Below are 16,789 nucleotides of genomic sequence, written 5' to 3'. Positions count from 1 at the left end.
CTTCAGGTTACCATCCAGAACTTTGCCATGTACCTGTGAGGGCAAATCCACACCACCTGAATTTGGGATTAGCCTAAGCATCAATCATGAGACAAATAAGGTGCTGTTGGTGTTATGCTGTTCAAGGCTGCAGTTAGGACCACAGCTGGACTAGGCCTGCTATGTTTTCACTGATACCCACATTCTACTTAAGTACAGATTTATTAAGCCACACCAAGATATCAGAAGAGGGTTGCTGGTAACTAAAAGCTAGCCTGCTTCTTTTGTATCCCCTTCTTTGCAATTCCCATTTCAAGGCCATACCACAGGGCCAAGATCTGACTTGAGATGTGCGTGTGGGAGGGATCCCAGAAATGCAGCTGAGTGCTGATATACTTTCTCAGCTGGCACCGCTAAGCATCTGAATGCTAATTTGAGTCTCTAGGTAGTAAAAGAAGCACTTGTATCCTAGAGCATCACCCAGAATGTTGTCCTGGGGACCCAAGCAGGGCCATCATGGCTTCCCCCTCATGTTGACCTGTTGCATATGAAGCACTTCTGAAAATATGCTGAAAGCACCAAGGGCAGGACAGAGAGACCTCTCATTCTCCCATCTCCAGTGAAGAAATGACTCCAGTTACTTTATCCCGTTGATGTCCCTTTGTCCTTAGAAATTACCCTCCTTCCTCTTACAAACCAGGTACACATGACACGGTGCAGATGTTTGTTTCTTCAGGTCTCAATCCTCTCTACCACTTGGCTTCAGTATGAGGACAGTGAACAGGGCTTGAGGCCTTCTTTGGCCAGGTGCTTTGGTATGCTGCTTTGGTCCAAAACAAATCTGTTCTGTTTAAGGTGCAACATCCCTTCTGATTGGTGGGGATAAGCATCCAAAATTCAGCGTCCACCAATCAGAGTCAAACAGGGCAAAAATAACTTGTTCAGACACGTTCCTCTCTTTCTGAATACAGCTTATCTGTAGCCAGCTGGCCCTACTTTCTTCTTGATCCCTCACAAGATTTTTTATCTTGTGGGCTCTGTAACAACATCCTCCAGTGTCCAGTCCAGTGGTTTTCTACCTTTTTTCATTTGTGGACCCTTAAAAAATTTTGAAAGGAGGTGCAGACTCCTTTGAATTGTAAGACTGGGTATTCACATACTTTTGATTGATCATAATCATCTTTCACAGATCCCTTAGACTCAGTCTGCTGACACTCAGGGGTCCACAGATCAAAGGTTGAAAACCACCGGTTTAACCCATTCGGCTGGATTTCCCATGGTGCATGTCAGTGAAGAAACTAGCAGAGGCATTACACATTTAGAGCACACAACTAAATGAAACACTAAGAGACTCCTGATTGGTGAACCTGCAATTTTGGGAAGAGTTTTCTGTTAAAGTGAAAAGTTGTGCTGCTCTGCCTGGGAGAGTGGGGGCCATTTTTGCTTACAAGCTCCCATTGAACTGTTTGATTATTTGCTGTTCTTGCTTTTGGCTGGAAACTGTTAATTTCTTTTGCTCACTGACTTCAGTCCTTTAACTGGAGTGGCTCCAAATCTCCCTGCTTTTCTTTTTTAATTTTATCGAAGTCATCTTGGTGAGATTAGAGAAAATACAATGAACCCAGTGCCCTCTGCATCTGTTGAAAATCTTTAGCTTTGATAGAGTCACACTAAAAACATATGGTAATACAAAAATCGAATCCCACCAAGGCACTCTCCCTGCTCTGCAGTTGAGGCCCCCTCTGCACATGTAGGTAAAGGCATTATGGGATCTAATATGCAAGCCACATAATCGGGCCTCCTGCCATGCCATACTTGCATGATAGGAGGTGTGATTATGCGATTGCACATTAGATCCCATTGCGCCTTATTGCTGGTGCATATCACCTTATTGCCACAATCTCCAAGGCTCAGGGGTACATAAAGCCCCAGGCCATAAGGATTGAGGCAACCATGATTCTCAGGGCTTGTGGGTATGTGAAACCCCCAGACACGGGGTTGCAGCAGCCATACTCTCCAGGGCAGAACAGAGACAAACCCCTGGGCCCTGAGGAGAGAGGCAACCACAGTCCCCTAGATCTGGGATTCATGTACCCCTGAGCCCTGGAGATCACAGCTGGCCCAATCCTCAGGGCCCAGGGGCTTCACACTGGGCATGGTGCACTCCAGCATGGTGCAAGGTGTAGCAGGGTCTCCCCAGCAGCTGGGAGCCCTGTCAACTGATGGGGCTCCCAGCTGCAGGGGAGACCCTGCTACACCTGCAAATTAAAGCTCAATAGCTACCAGCTATAAAACTAGTACACATTTTTGAGGTCTACCTTTAAAGCTGGTTGGAGCTTTTTATCATGTGATAAGTACTTTGCACAAGTAGCTGGCCTTAAGGTAATCGCACAATTAACCAATTAATTGTGCGTACCTGTAATGTGTAGAGGGGGCCTGACAGTTACCAACAAAGCATCTTGGGGTACCTTGGAGAACTAGAAACTCCATCTGCTTGCTCAGACTGTTTTAATCAACAGTGTTTCACAAAATAATAAAACTACCAGCATGTAGTTGGTATTTGGTAGGAATTCCAAGCTACCAGACACTGGATGAGAGGCTGCTAGATACTTATTGTTTGTTATGGTTCGTTCTTTAAGTTTAAAGAGGGAGAAAGGAAAAGATATGTGAGAGAGAGGAGTCAGAGCCAGAGCCAGAGAAGGGAATGAAGAGGAGACAGAAGAGCTCTACTGCCTGAAGTTCTGCTGGTCCTCCAGACTTCAGCTGGAGTAGTGGGTACTCAGCACTTCTGAGAATCAAGCCCTAATTGTCCTGCCAGCTGCAGTCTTATGGTACCATTGCAATTTGCAGGGTGCCATGGTTTGCTTTTATGTTAGCTGAAGGTGAGAATTGGGTGATAGGCTGGATCACACATGCTGATCACATGCTGATCACTTCTCCACTTCCCATGGGCACTTTACAGTGAACAATGCTGATCTCCTGTAACTCAGCGCTCTATGTATGGCTGAGATTGCTTCTCAAGTGATAGATTCTCATTCCCTAGGTCTCCTGTGTGCAAGTTTCCTCTTTGCCACTTGGGCATTGATCACACATAGCAGTAGCTGCCACTAGAACTAATTACTTTTCATTACTTGCAGCCCCTAGAATCCATAGCTCTGCTTCTGATTAAAGCATATGTCTGAGCTCCTATGCATAGTGATGTGAGCACTGCAGTGCAGAGGGGAGGCAAGGCAAATGTGGGGCCGCGTCTGATAAATGTGGCGACTGTGTACCTGGTTTCCAGGGGCCTTTCTTGACCTCTCATTCCCTAATCTGGGAGCACTGCAGAAGCAGAAAAATCAGGCTTTGAGATGGAGAAGAAGAAAGGAGCCTCCATATCCCACTCAATGACATCTCCTGCAACTACTGTAAAAGACACAAAAGACCAAACCTCACAAGCTGGTGTCACTGGGGATGTGAAGCAGGATAAACACCTCCTGTGAGGTGCTAGGGATCAGATGCCAGTGGCAGAGCAGTTTGAAGCTGAACTTTTTGAGATTCAGGAGTTGTGAAAGAGGAGGTGAAGGCTCCACTGAAGTTCTTGGCAAAACTGACATTGATTTCAATGGGACAGAATACTTTCCGGAGATCAGCAAAGGGGAGCAACCAGACGAAAGAGAAGAAGCTGGGGGAAGCCTGTCTGAGGTAATTCGAGGCACAAGGGCTGTGTCTACAAGAGACACTGACTACGCAGTAACCCGATACTACTGTGTGGTAGCATCCTGTGGCAAAAACCGTGATCCAACGCTACTGTGCAGTAGTGTCACAAAAATGGTGTTCACTGGCACTACTGTGCAGTAACTCGGGTTACTGCACATTTATTAGTACTTGTTTATAAGTACTAAATAAATGCCCAGTAACACCTGCACATTAGCATCTCATGTAGACATGGTCAAGGGGACAAAATGTGCCTTGTGAGGGGCCTGTGCTGTAAATCTGTCTTCCTCTTCCTCCTAGTTTTAGCCCCCCTCAGAGAGAAATCCCTGATACTCTTGACAGCACTTAGCCTTGCTGGTGACCATAGGCAATCTGCTTACCCTCTGTTTTCCAATATATAAAGTTAAATCACCACCCTCAGAGGCCACATGGACTTTCTGTAGGTGTATAAGTGCTGCCCTGACTGGGAGTCAGCAAAAAGGGTGAATTCATTTATATCTATTAAGCTTCTTGAGACACTAGTGAAAATATTCATATCTACTCCCAATATAACAACACATTAGTTTTAATCATTCCTTTCCTTGATTTTCTTCAAGATCCATCCCTGTGTATGCTGTCAACATGACATCCATTCCATTATACATTTTGCTTTATTTTTTTAATAACCACTTATTCTTATATGGAGTACTATATATTATTTGAGTTATGGTACATAAATGAATATATGTAATATGCACAGGGTAAATTTGATGGGATGTCTAACTATTTTCAACATGTTCCCTCCACTGTTCAGGCTATGCCATGGCTTCAGTTTAGTACAGGGAAATAAGCCTTCTAAGTATTACCATAACACTGAATCTATGAGTGAAAGCAAAGATCAAAGCCAGGATCTCTACCCCTGAAAATGCAAGCTTAATTTGTGACGATCACATGTGCTAGCCTCAGCTGTCACAGACCTGTCAGCCTTTACCTGTGGCCCAGCCATAAGCAGAATAGGAGGGAATGCCATATGACGTGGGTCACCTGAGAACGATGGCTACAGCTGATCTCTAGCACAACTTGACGTGCTGCTCACAGTAGTTATTGCAAACAGTATGGCTCTTTAGGGGGCTCCTTTGCACAGCACTGGCAGCAACAGGGAGGGGTGATTTTTTCTCTGCCTATATGCGGTTCGGTTGAGTGCTTTTGGGTAGATCAGGGCCAGACCCTGGGAAGTTCTAAGCATCTGCATCACCCTGCCCAGAGGAGATGTTAATTCTTGCCTCTCAGCAGGTGGCTTCAGGTCTGATCCTACAAGACCATTATTCTACTTTGCAAGGCTTTCTCTTGGCTTCAGCTGGACTAGTTATTTGCATAAGGGCTACTTTTTTGGGGAGGCCTGGATCCTGTTTCCTTCAGTCAATGACAAAACTCATTATTTCAATGGGGCTCCCAGCAAGTTTTCTCCCTGAGTCCTAGGTGCTGGGCTGTATCATGCTATGCAACCAGCAGCATCTTTTTTCCACCCTGATTCAAAGCCTGCAGGGGTTTGCTCCACTTGGTTTTCCCATATGTAAAAGGGGGATCTGACCAGCTGGAAGAGGGTAGCTGTGACCAAGGCCTCAAAAGGTTGGGGAGGAAAAATAGGTGAGTGAACAACAGATCTTTATCTGACACATGGTGGAACTGGAACCAGCACTTATCCCCTTCCTGGGGCAAGGCATTGACCTTGCTTACAAAGTGCTGAGAAGCAGTGCCCCTTCCACAATTTTGCGCATATCACTTTGGTCTGTATAACAATAACATTTTGTATTTTAAATGGTTGCACAAAATTGAATAAATGACAGATCCTTTTGTCTAGCTGCAGTTCTGGTATCCCAGAGCCTGAGAAAGACTGCTGAGTGGTTGACAAAATCCAAATTGAGTTTCATTCTAAAGAAGATATAAAGAGGCAGTTGCAAAATTCTGTGAATCTGTTCCACACAAACATTCTCACTTGACCACTTGCATGTGCACAATAGAGAAGCCATTATGCTGCAGTTACCAATCCTGCACAAGTACTGGTTGTTGCAGGGGCAAGCACATTTTGAACCTACTGGTGCCTTTAAAAATGGGGGTCTCTAAAATTGATTCTAAATTCATCAGATAAATATTTTTTTTCCAAGTAGAATTAAAAATAAAAACCCTTCCCTTCAATGCCTTGTGTAATCTGGAAAGAGTCAGTCCCACAAGACTCATCTGCATTAATCCAAGATGGGACGGAATCAGTTAAATTCTTGCTGGGTGATACTTTGACTACCGCATGCTAGTTAATAGTGGAATTATCCCTAATTTGTCCATCTCTGCTCAAGAGATTTCTCAAGCACAGTAAGCCCTGAGAAGAGTCTGGTTCTCCCATATGTTACTGCTACAGAAACACTGGTCATGCAGGGTATGTCTACACCATAGCAGCAATATGTCCTGGCTGGAATCCCCCCTCCTCCCTGAGCATGCACACACACATGCACACTATCGGGTAAACATAGTCTGAAGGTCTGTTCTAACTGTACAAAGTGGGAGTTTGCCCACTGACTTTGATGAAAGCTGGATCAAGCCTCAATCCCAGTCATGTGCCACAATTGGTGCTATGACACCCTGTGGAAAGCACTACTGCCAGGGTACCATATACTCAGCTGTTCATACAGGACATCAAATACTCACTGAGCAGAAGCAGGCAGCAGACAGAAGGCATTGGAAGGGTGGAGAGGAGCTGCACTCAGTTCATTTCCTCTACCTCATCCATGACTGACAGCACCGAGAGAGTCTCCTGCCGAGAGAGTCAAGCCTGTATGGTAACTGGAATAGGCATGGGCTGGCCTATCTAATCCATCTCTCACATCTCAGTGAGGCAGGTTATAAAAGATAAGCAAAAATATAGAGGAATAAGAAGCATGGCTGTACATGTGTAACACCGACCCTTTCCCTGTTCAGCTCAGCAGCTCTGCCCTGCTCCTGCGAATGGCTGAAGAGTAGGGACTGTGGGATGTTTCCATGAGTTTGGAATGTGTAGCTAAGCATTCACACTCCCCAGCAATGCCTTGTTGTTTGTACAGGATGTTCATTACAGCAGCGACCTAAAAGGGCAAATGCTGCTCACGCGGCACAAAATTAAATTGTTTGCTTACTTCCTTTGTTACTTGCCCTGTCTGCAGATGGAGAGATTACTTCCAAGCCGATGGTGCTCTTCCTGGGACCGTGGAGCGTTGGCAAATCCACCATGATAAACTACCTCCTAGGCCTGGATGACACACCCTACCAGCTCTACACAGGTAGCATGTGCTCTGACTCTTCCATTGTTATGCTGTGCAAAGGTACAAGCCAGTGCTTGCCATTTCTAAGTCCACGTATTCATTCAGTCACAGCCAGAACATCACTTGTAAATCTACCTTGCAGCTGGTCTCAGCCCCATTCTCATAAATCTCCATTTTTACTTATTACAACCTTTCAGGTTCTCATGACAGCTATGATGCTGGACAAAGAGGTCCTGAGTCATTCTTTCTGGAGTCAGGAAACCTGCTCCAGTAACAGTGAGAGAGAGCTTCAGGGAGAGAAATGGGTTTCCTTGTTCTCCTCCTGCCTGGAGATTGACAGCACAACCTCCTCATAACTCCCAGAGGCTCCCATCAGGGAGTAAGCAGTACATCTGCCTCTTCAGCAGTCTCACTTCCCACAGCCCAGAGGACCATGGCTGAGATCCTCCAACCCAGGAAGTGCTGCAGTGCAGGCAACCTACCAACCAGCAACAGAACCATCATATCATGAGGGGAACTTGCCCTTTTTCTTCTCTCCTTTCCTTCCTTGTATTGAGCCAATTAATTTGCTTTAACAACTGGAATGACATTTCCTAGACCTTCTTAATAACTCCCTTTGATCCCTAATCACAGCTACATATAGAACATTGGAATTAAGCTCCGTACTGAGATCTGTGAACTGGGATAATCAAGGTATGGAAGCAAAGCAGGATTTGGGTCTCTGTCATGCCTTTTACAATTAAGGCATCTCAACCCTGACTCTGCCCTGAAGATAATACCTCCTACACTCATGCAGCATACCATTGCATGATGCTCTGACACCACCTGGTAATCACTGATGCTTGGATCCTCTGTTTTATATTCATGATTAAGATGTATCTTCCATGGGGAGTCTCAGCCAGAGGGTGTGTCCAAATCTAGCCAGTTGCTTAGACTTTGCAACACAGCCTGAGTTTTGCTTGTCTCCTTTCTGGACAGGGGCAGAACCCACTACCTCTGAGTTCACTGTCATCATGCACGGCCCAAAGCTGAAGACCATTGAGGGTATTGTGATGGCTGCTGACAGCGCACGCTCCTTCTCACCCCTCGAAAAGTTTGGGCAGAACTTCTTGGAGAAGTTGATCGGGATAGAAGTGCCTCATAAACTTCTGGAGCGGGTCACCTTTGTGGATACACCGGGAATCATTGAAAACCGCAAGCAACAGGAACGAGGTAGTGATTTGCTCTGTTCATTTTGAGGAGCATTAGAAGTGGCAATATTTTTCCAGGATGATAACAAAAATCCAATGAAGAGGATTTATGGTTAACAACAAAGGCTTAGTTTTAACATTTCAGGGACATCAAAAGTGTGCCTACTTGGGGTTATTATAGCAGCAAAGCAGAGGCCTAAGAGACATGCCCAGTATTTAGAGTATATGCAGAAACCTTCATCTTTAGTTTGGAGGTGCAATATTTACATACTTAAGTAGAATGGGGGTGATTCGTGGCTCATGGGCTATTTATTCATGGACTGCAGTTTCTCCAGCTTTTTAAAAATCATATTCTTGTTAGTCTGGGGCAGATCTCTGCCAAAGCCAGTGTGCTAAAGAATACAATAGGATACATTCCACCAGACTATTAGCATTACAGCAGTTATCTATCTGACATCTGGGGCAGAATCCTGAGGTTTTTATCCCACAGACTAAGTATTTTAGTCAGCAGTGATGGGGTCAACCATGGCTTTAGAAATCAATTAGAACATGGAGAATTAGTAGAGGCAACAAGGAAAAAAGGCAGATTTGGAAGGGGATGAGCAGGAGTGTAATTCCAGATGGGCCAACAGTACAAGTGGAAAAATACAAACTCCTCCAGCAATTAGGTCTCAGAGATGAAAATCAGCAGAAAAAATACATAAAATATTTGTATCATATTCAATTATTACAGTATATTATTGAAATATAATATTATTATGCTATTGGTATTATCCTCTCTAAATATATCAGAGCATTGATTAACAAAGTAAATGGCATCTCTACACCCTTCCTTCCAATTTCTAGCTTAAGCCTAGGGGTGACATCTTGGTTCCTTTTAATGCAGTAGCAAAACTCTTGTTGACTTTACTGGGGTCAGAATGCAACACAGGCAGCATTGCCAATTGAGTATGCATCAATAGGGGGTTTTATGACAAGGGTTTTTACCCAGTTTTACTAGCTAAGAAATCCAAGGCTTCCTACTGCACAATACAGGTCTGAGTCTGACAGGGCCTGAGATACTGTGGGTTTTGTCTTGTCTCTATTATGAGATGAATCAATTGTTCCTGTGTCAGATATAGAAGTCAGTCCATTTCTGCTGGATTTTTTTCTCTCCTCTCCCAAAGGTTACCCATTCAATGATGTGTGCCAGTGGTTCATTGACAGAGCTGACCTTATCTTTGTCGTCTTTGACCCTACCAAGCTGGACGTGGGCCTGGAACTGGAGATGCTGTTTCGACAATTGAAGGGTCGTGAGTCTCAGATCAGAATCATCTTGAACAAAGCTGACAGCCTAGCCACTCAGGAGCTCATGAGAGTCTACGGAGCTTTGTTTTGGAGCCTGGCTCCTCTGATCAATGTCACTGAACCACCCAGGGTCTATGTCAGTTCATTCTGGCCCCTGGAATACCAGCCAGACACCCACCAGGATCTGTTCCTTAAGGAAGAGATTTCACTCCTGGAAGACCTTAATCAGGTGATTGAGAACAGGTTGGAGAATAAGATTGCCTTCATCCGCCAACATGCCATCAGGGTTCGTATCCATGCCCTCTTGGTAGACCGCTATTTGCAGACCTACAAGGACAAAATGACTTTCTTTAGTGATGGGGAGCTGGTATTCAAGGACATTGTGGAAGATCCTGACAAGTTCTACATCTTCAAGTCCATTCTGGCAAAGACCAATGTCAGCAAGTTTGACCTGCCCAACCGTGAGGCCTATAAGGACTTCTTTGGAATCAATCCCATCACCAGCTTCAAGCTGCTCTCTTCACAGTGTTCCTACATTGGAGGATGTTTCTTGGAGAAGATTGAAAAGGCCATTACGAATGAGCTTCCTGATCTCTTGGGAAATATTGGCTTGGGAAAAAAGCCCAGCATTCTCTCCTGTGACACAACTGGCTGTGGCGAAACTCCAAAGAACCGTTATAGAAAACCATAACATGGTGTGTAATGTAATAATTTATGTGCTCCTATTGGTGAATCAGCTTATGTCTTATCTGTCCAAAAAAAAACACCCCATGGTTTATTAACCCTTTGAGTGCCACACTGGCAAGACCTACTGTACAATGAGGACTTTGAGTCATTGACATCAATGGCAGGGGGGAGTTGGGTGGGCATAGGAAAGAGAATAAAAACTGTGAATTCCTGATATTTTATCTTTGTTATTTCAAACAGAAAGCAATGTGTAAGCTGTAAGTAAAAGCAAATGAATGGTGACCTAGAGTTGTAGCTGCTTTTTCACTGGTACAGAAGCTCCCAAGTATGGAACAAGCAGTTCAACCTTTGCATACACTATAAAAGACAGGGAGTGAGAAATAGGGATTCAGGCATGCGAGCAGGGTGGACTCACCTTGATACCTTGGAGAATCAGAGAGGGACACCATTGGGGAAGGAGACTCAGGTGAGAAGCAGGTATTGGGTTGTGGTTTTATAAGTCCCTGTAGATTAATACTAATCTGTGTTTTCTTTCCCAGACTTGTAGGCCATCAGGTTCAGTGCTTTAATGCACTATACTTGGATAACATTTGACCTCTAACTGAGAGTTTTAACATTCACACAGATATTAGCCCACTCTGTCCCAGGACCACAGGTTGGGATTTAAAATAGGTTTGGTCCAATCTCTAAGAACATATCGCTTTAGATCCAAAATGCTTTCATGGGGGATCTGGAAGTCTGGACTGGAAAAAGAAAGAGACTGAAATTGAATCAGTAATGATAACTGGTTATAACCACTGCTTGAGACGGGGGTTATAAACCAAGTAAAAGAATGCTAAAGAAAACAGCTGAAAGCATCAGTCACTCCCAGAGGCTGGGTGCTTAGTGTATGCAGATACTATTAACTTCATGAAATTCTATGTTGACAAATCAAACACAGACCTCACCAGGGCTCAGAGGGTTAATTGATTTGCAATTTAACTTCATTTATGCCAGTGTTGCATGTTTTCTCAGTCAGGTCTCTGCATTTTTGTTCTGTTTGAAGAAACGCAGGGACACTGTGATTTTCTATAGGTCTCCTTTATTTCTTCCTGTCTTTTTGCTGTAGATTAGGAAGTAGAAGGTTGCCTGTTTTATATGGACTGTAGTCATACTTTAACCAATTTGGTTGTCATGTTGTTTCCCGGTCCTGGTACAACAACACTCAAAACTGTGAGTCTCAGTATAAAGGAATATTGCTTGGAAAACGTCAGAACCAGTGCCAGCCTTTCTGCATACATAGGGCTTTGTACCTGGTGAGTACAGCACAAGGGAAAAAGAAGAGGCCTTGTAACTAAGGATGTATTGTCTTAGGCAGAATGACCCAGCACAGGTGGTTGGTGAGATAAGAACTAACTGAAGAAATAGACAGAAGTTGGCCTAGATGTTGAATGGTGCATTAGAAGGCATGAGGCTTGCTACATGGCCTTTCCTCCTCATTCTCCCTGTCACATGGACCAGAGATGATGCTGGTCTTCATAAAAACTGGAAATGAAGGGCTTACTGTAACATACTAGTGGGCCATACCCATCTGGGAACAAAAGTCATGAGCATGCCATGTAAGGCAAGGGAAAGACAAAGGAAGTGACATGTATGTTTTCTAAAAGAAAAAAGAACATGAGAGGTGCTAAGCTGAAACTGTCATAAGAACATCATGGGTCTGGAGAGCAGCATATGTCCAGCCCAAACACCTGAACAGAAATGGAGCTCAGGCTACAACAGGAACACCCCACACTAGCTAGTGACTCAGCTCCCCTTGTGCTGAAACCTCAATGCTAAACGTTCCTTGAAATGATCCAGGTGATGTCTGGCAGACATTGCTCCATGGATCCTTGATTTGGTTCACATGTGCTACCATGCAGGACTGTGCAGTCAATCCAGCAAGGACCCCAGAGGCTGAGTGCAGGAGTACAGGTACCAGTACATAGATGAGTAATGGGAAAGGGCAAGTTTCATGCTGAGGGATTCTGTGCACAGCACAGAAAGGAAGGGGGCCGGCCGTAAATTAGATAAGAAGAGGCGTGAGAGAAACTGGCTTCCAAAATAGCAAAAAGAGAGAAGTGATGCATGCATGAGTCAGAATGGAGCAAAGTCTCAAACCTGCACTGCCTTCACTTCTATTCTTCTTTTCTCCTTTTTTACATTAGCCCATTTCTTGTCATATCCTCCTTTGTGTGTCTCACCCACTTCTTTTCACCTCTTATTGTCCTGTTAAGCTTACCTGCTGCCTCCCTCATTTGTCCTATTTTGCTTGATTTTCTTAGTAACTAGTGAAAAGAAACACCATCAGAAATGTGCTAATATTGTCACTGCTGCTGGCATCTCATTGTGAGTTAGATATGGCAAGCAAATAAGGCCATCAGACTTTTCTGGGTGCCTTATCTTTCTTGCTGGTTCTTTGCCTTTTTGTTTCTCTGCAATCTTTAGGTTCAGCATACCTGGGGGAAATTCTTTGACTTGTTATGCAGGAGGTCAGACTATACAATCTAATGCCCCTTTCGCACATTACAGTTAGTTTGAAATCTTCCATTTTAATTTTGTGTTCCTCTGTCTTTCTCCTGTTCACTTTGTCTTCCCCTTTTTCCTGCTTTTTCTTTCCTCTAGTTCTTGTCATCCCTTTCTTCTAGCCCACTAGCAGCCATCCTGTAGGTCATAAGACTACTACTGTCCTTTTGGGGTAGGTGAGGATCGTGGTGTGCCTGGGATTCCACAGTTGGATATAAGCCCAGAGTCACTGCAGCAGAGAGAAAGGTCAAGGGTATAACACCTGCCTGGCAGCAGGTATTACACCTTCTGGATGTTCCATTGGGTAAATGTGTCTTGCTGGCTTGGCTTCAAAAATGATGATCTCTTGTGTGTTCCTGATGATGTCATCTTTTTTTCACAATAGATAAAAGCAAAGCACCAGAGCTAGGGCCCTGAATGGGTCTTCCCCTCACTATAAAGCCTTCCTATAGTAACTCACATTAATATTTTTTTCTTAAAAGTATACCCTGCACCCCAAATTTTACCCACTGCCACCTGATAGTATGTGGCCCTTAAGGAAAGTGGGGAGGCAACTGTGACAGAAAATAAAGGAAATGGCCTGATGCATTTGTCTCTTAGCTGAGGACAATTCAGCAGTGCCAGGAGTCTGATACACTTTGGATAGCCTTTTTTCCCAAGCATCTTGACATGCAACATGACTTGTGTAGCCACAGCAAATGACTGTTAGTCTAATAAGGCCTGTAGTTCAAAGCTTGCTTTGCCTGGCATAGTCTGATATCACTACAGACTCCTGCCACCAATCTGACTGCCTCTGTTTTATGAAACCAGAGTAACTTTACTGGAAACAAACAACCCCATGGTGTGAATGAGAAGTTGTTGAGCTGTGGGAAATGCATCTGGAATGAAAATGGGGAGTCTGGAGATCTTGTAATTTTGCTTTAAAAAACCCCCAAAACTAAAATTGTTAATACCACAGCTGTGTGCTTTTTTTTAACAGGATACTGGACATACATATTAGAAGAAATTACATATCTGTAATATATTCCCAATTAGATATTCATGATTATGTGCCTTTGGATAAAATTGTCATTCTGAACATCAGTCCATCTAATAAAACCTAGTATTTTCCAAACACACTCCAGGGATATATTTGCTTCATTTATTTTTCCACAGATTGCTGGAGCTCCAGGCTCTGGGACATTTGTAAATGTCTTACGAGAGTAGGAGTAGGCCCCAAGAGAGACAGCTGTGCTTCCAGTAATTTCTGTCAAAAAGAAAGGGAAAGAGATCCCAGAGGTCATGCCTTTAACTGCCAGCGTAGATGAAATGCTGCCTTCAGATGCCTTCATGTGATTGCCATTCATTTTCCTCCTGCTAGCAGAAAGCCTCATGGCTTAGCAGCATGCTGCAAACAGACTATGCTTACCTGGAAGGGGGAGATGGTGAAGGAAAGGGAAGAATCCCATGACACCCAATTCAATGGCTCTCAGCCTTTCCAATACCATATCCTCATGTTACAGGAGAAAAGAATTTTGAGATTCCCTCCCGTAAGACCACAAAGAAAGGGAGACTCTCTTAGGCTTCCCCCACACTGAAAACACGTGGCTTGGTGAATGGGCTTGGCATTAGATGTAAGTCGATCACCCAAACTTGATGTCTGCTTGTTGTTTCACACAACTGCAGGGTCGGGATGGCCTCACCAAACATCTCTCATCATAGTTTAACCCAGCCTGGAAAGGGCCTTAGGGCACAGAGCCCGAGTCACCACCTTGCTCTCCCTCATAGAGGGATTTGCTGCTAGGTCTCACTTCACGTTCAGCTCCTCACAGGTACTGTTCAGTTACAGTCCCAGGAGTTATGAAGTGGGGATTATTAGGGTCAAATTTAACCCACACTTGCTCTGCTAAGGTTTGCTGTGGACTCCGCTGTGAGCAGTGGGATTTGCCTATGCTGCTACCTAGCCTGGTTCCAGGACTACCCTCTAGTTTCAACTCCTTCGCTTACCTTTGGCAGCAGTCCAACATATCCCCAGAAGCTCTCCTAAGCATCCCACCCCAAGGTCAAACACTCCCTTAGTCTTCCCCTCTGCTCTCCTGAGTATGGTCACAACTCACCTGGGAGCTGGACAACCTAGGACAAGAAATCCAGCAGCACCTTCTGGCCCCTCTGTTCTATACTGCCTGTCTCTACTGCTCATAATCAGAGCCAAGCACAAGAAGAAACCAGCAGCAGACATACCAATTCCTAGAAGAGCCTGAGCAATTTAACATAGGTGGGGACAGGCAGTGTATGGGGCTCAAGTGAGTTAAGGGTGATCCTTGAAATCTCCAGAGAAAGTGATATGGTTGTCAATGAAAATGGCTCAGTGAAAGATGCATAATGAATGGGGTGGAGAATAAAGAGAATATTAAAATGCCTTTAATCAGTGGGCCTGACCCATACATCCCATCTCAAAAAATGGATGGCTAAACTAGAGTTGTTCAGAGATGGGTGATGAGAATGAGGCCGAGTAAAAATTCTCAAGATGAGAGATTTTAATGATGGAGACTGTTACCTGAGAAAGAAGACAGCAAAGAAAGGACAAGGAAGAAAAGCATTTAAAGTTATAAATGCTCTAGAGAAGTTAAACCTTCTGTTCTCCCTGTTGCTGAACACAAGAACAAAGTGATATTCGGTGGAAATAAAAGGCAGAAGTTTGAATAAAAAAGTGCTCTCTCACACAGTGCGTGATTAAACTGTAGATCTGTTTGAGACCAAACACTAAACAAGATTCCAAAGGGGATTGGACATTTACAGCTAATTTGGGTCAGGCAGTAATCTTTGTATTTCAGGGATTAATTCAGTCTCCAGTCGTTACAGACCAGGATGAAAGCTAATGAAGACAGAACATCCTGCATCTGTCTGCTGCTGAGATTTTACTGGACTAGATGGGTGCCCAGTCTCATCCGGTCCAGTCATTCCTGCATTCTCTGCCAGCAGAGCTGGGATTTCCTCTCACCTACCAAAATGTTACACTGACATTATTGGATTTCATCTGACCTTGCCATGTAAAGGAGAGGAGGAGCAGACCCTTACCGCACCTGCAGATGTAGGTGACACCAGGACAGGAAGGCAGCTTCTGAGTTCATCTGTGCCTAGAGTCAGGCCACTAGTCCACCAGAGAGCTATTTGTTGCGGGGTAAGTTGGGAGAGAAAGATGGAATCTCACATTTCCAGTTCCATTCCCATCACAGAAAAGCAGGATAAGTAGCAGGTGCCTCTACCCCACTTGGACATCACCTGCTTGCAGGTTTCATAGTTGTTAGGGTCAGAAGGGACCTCAATAGGTCATGAAGTCTGACCCCCTGCCCTGGGCAGGAAAGAACGTTGGGGTCCTATGACTCCAGCCAGGTGCTTGCCCAGTCGTCTCTTAAATACCCCCGAGGTAGGGGCGAGCACCATCTCCCTTGGAAGCCCATTCCAGATTCTGGTAACCCTCACTGTAAATAAGTTCTTCCTGCTGTCCAACATAAATCTGCTCTCTGTCAGGTTGTGCCTGTCATTCCTGGTCATTCCAAGGGGTGCCCTGGTAAACAGAGCACCTCCTAATTCTTGCTACCCCCCCCCCCGATGAATTTGTAAATGGCCAAAAAGCCCCTGTCAGCCTTCTCTTGCAGAGGCTGAAGAGATCCAGGTCCCTCAGTCTCTTCTCCCAGGGCCTTACCTGCAGGCCCCTAATCATACAAGTGGCCCTCCTCTGAACCCTCTCAAGGTTATCCACATCCATCTTGAAATGCGGTGCCCAAAACTGGATGCAGTACTCCAGCTGTGGTCTGACCAATGCCACATAGAGGAGAAGTATCACCTCCCTGGTCTTGTTCGTGATGCACCTGCTAATGCACGATAGAGTGTGGTTAGCTTTACTGATTGCTTCATCACATTGATGGCTCATATTCATCTTGGAGTCAGCTATGACTCTGAGATCCTTTTCTGCTGCTGTGCTGCTGAGGTCATCCCCTGGCCTAGAGATGTGTTGGTGATTCCTTCTCCCTAGATGCAGCACTTTGCACTTGTCTTTGTTGAACTGCATCCTATTCTTTAGAGCTCACTTTTCTAACCTGTCCAGGTCCACCTGGATTCGATTCCTTCCCACTAGTATGTTTACTTTACCCCATA

At 44.6% G+C, this 16,789-nt stretch overlaps 1 protein-coding gene across 4 annotated transcripts in view; it reads left to right on the top strand.

Moving 5' to 3' along the window:
* SRL (sarcalumenin) overlaps positions 1–13,770 on the top strand; it is a 134,005-nt gene extending 120,235 nt beyond the window's left edge. For all 4 annotated transcript variants that reach the window (XM_019507553.1, XM_019507554.1, XM_019507555.1 and 1 more), the window contains 3 exons: positions 6,846–6,962; positions 7,923–8,156; positions 9,301–13,770. In XM_019507553.1, the coding sequence (XP_019363098.1) occupies positions 6,846–6,962; positions 7,923–8,156; positions 9,301–10,112 (1,163 nt within the window). In that variant the 3' untranslated portion in view covers positions 10,113–13,770. The remainder of the gene's footprint in view (positions 1–6,845; positions 6,963–7,922; positions 8,157–9,300) is intronic.
* Positions 13,771–16,789: the final 3,019 nt, after the last annotated feature.

Source organism: Gavialis gangeticus, unplaced genomic scaffold (assembly GCF_001723915.1).
Source record: "Gavialis gangeticus isolate Ggan-Ray unplaced genomic scaffold, GavGan_comp1, whole genome shotgun sequence".
NCBI classification, from domain to species: Eukaryota; Metazoa; Chordata; order Crocodylia; family Gavialidae; genus Gavialis; species Gavialis gangeticus.
This window is presented reverse-complemented; position numbering and strand designations above follow the sequence as displayed.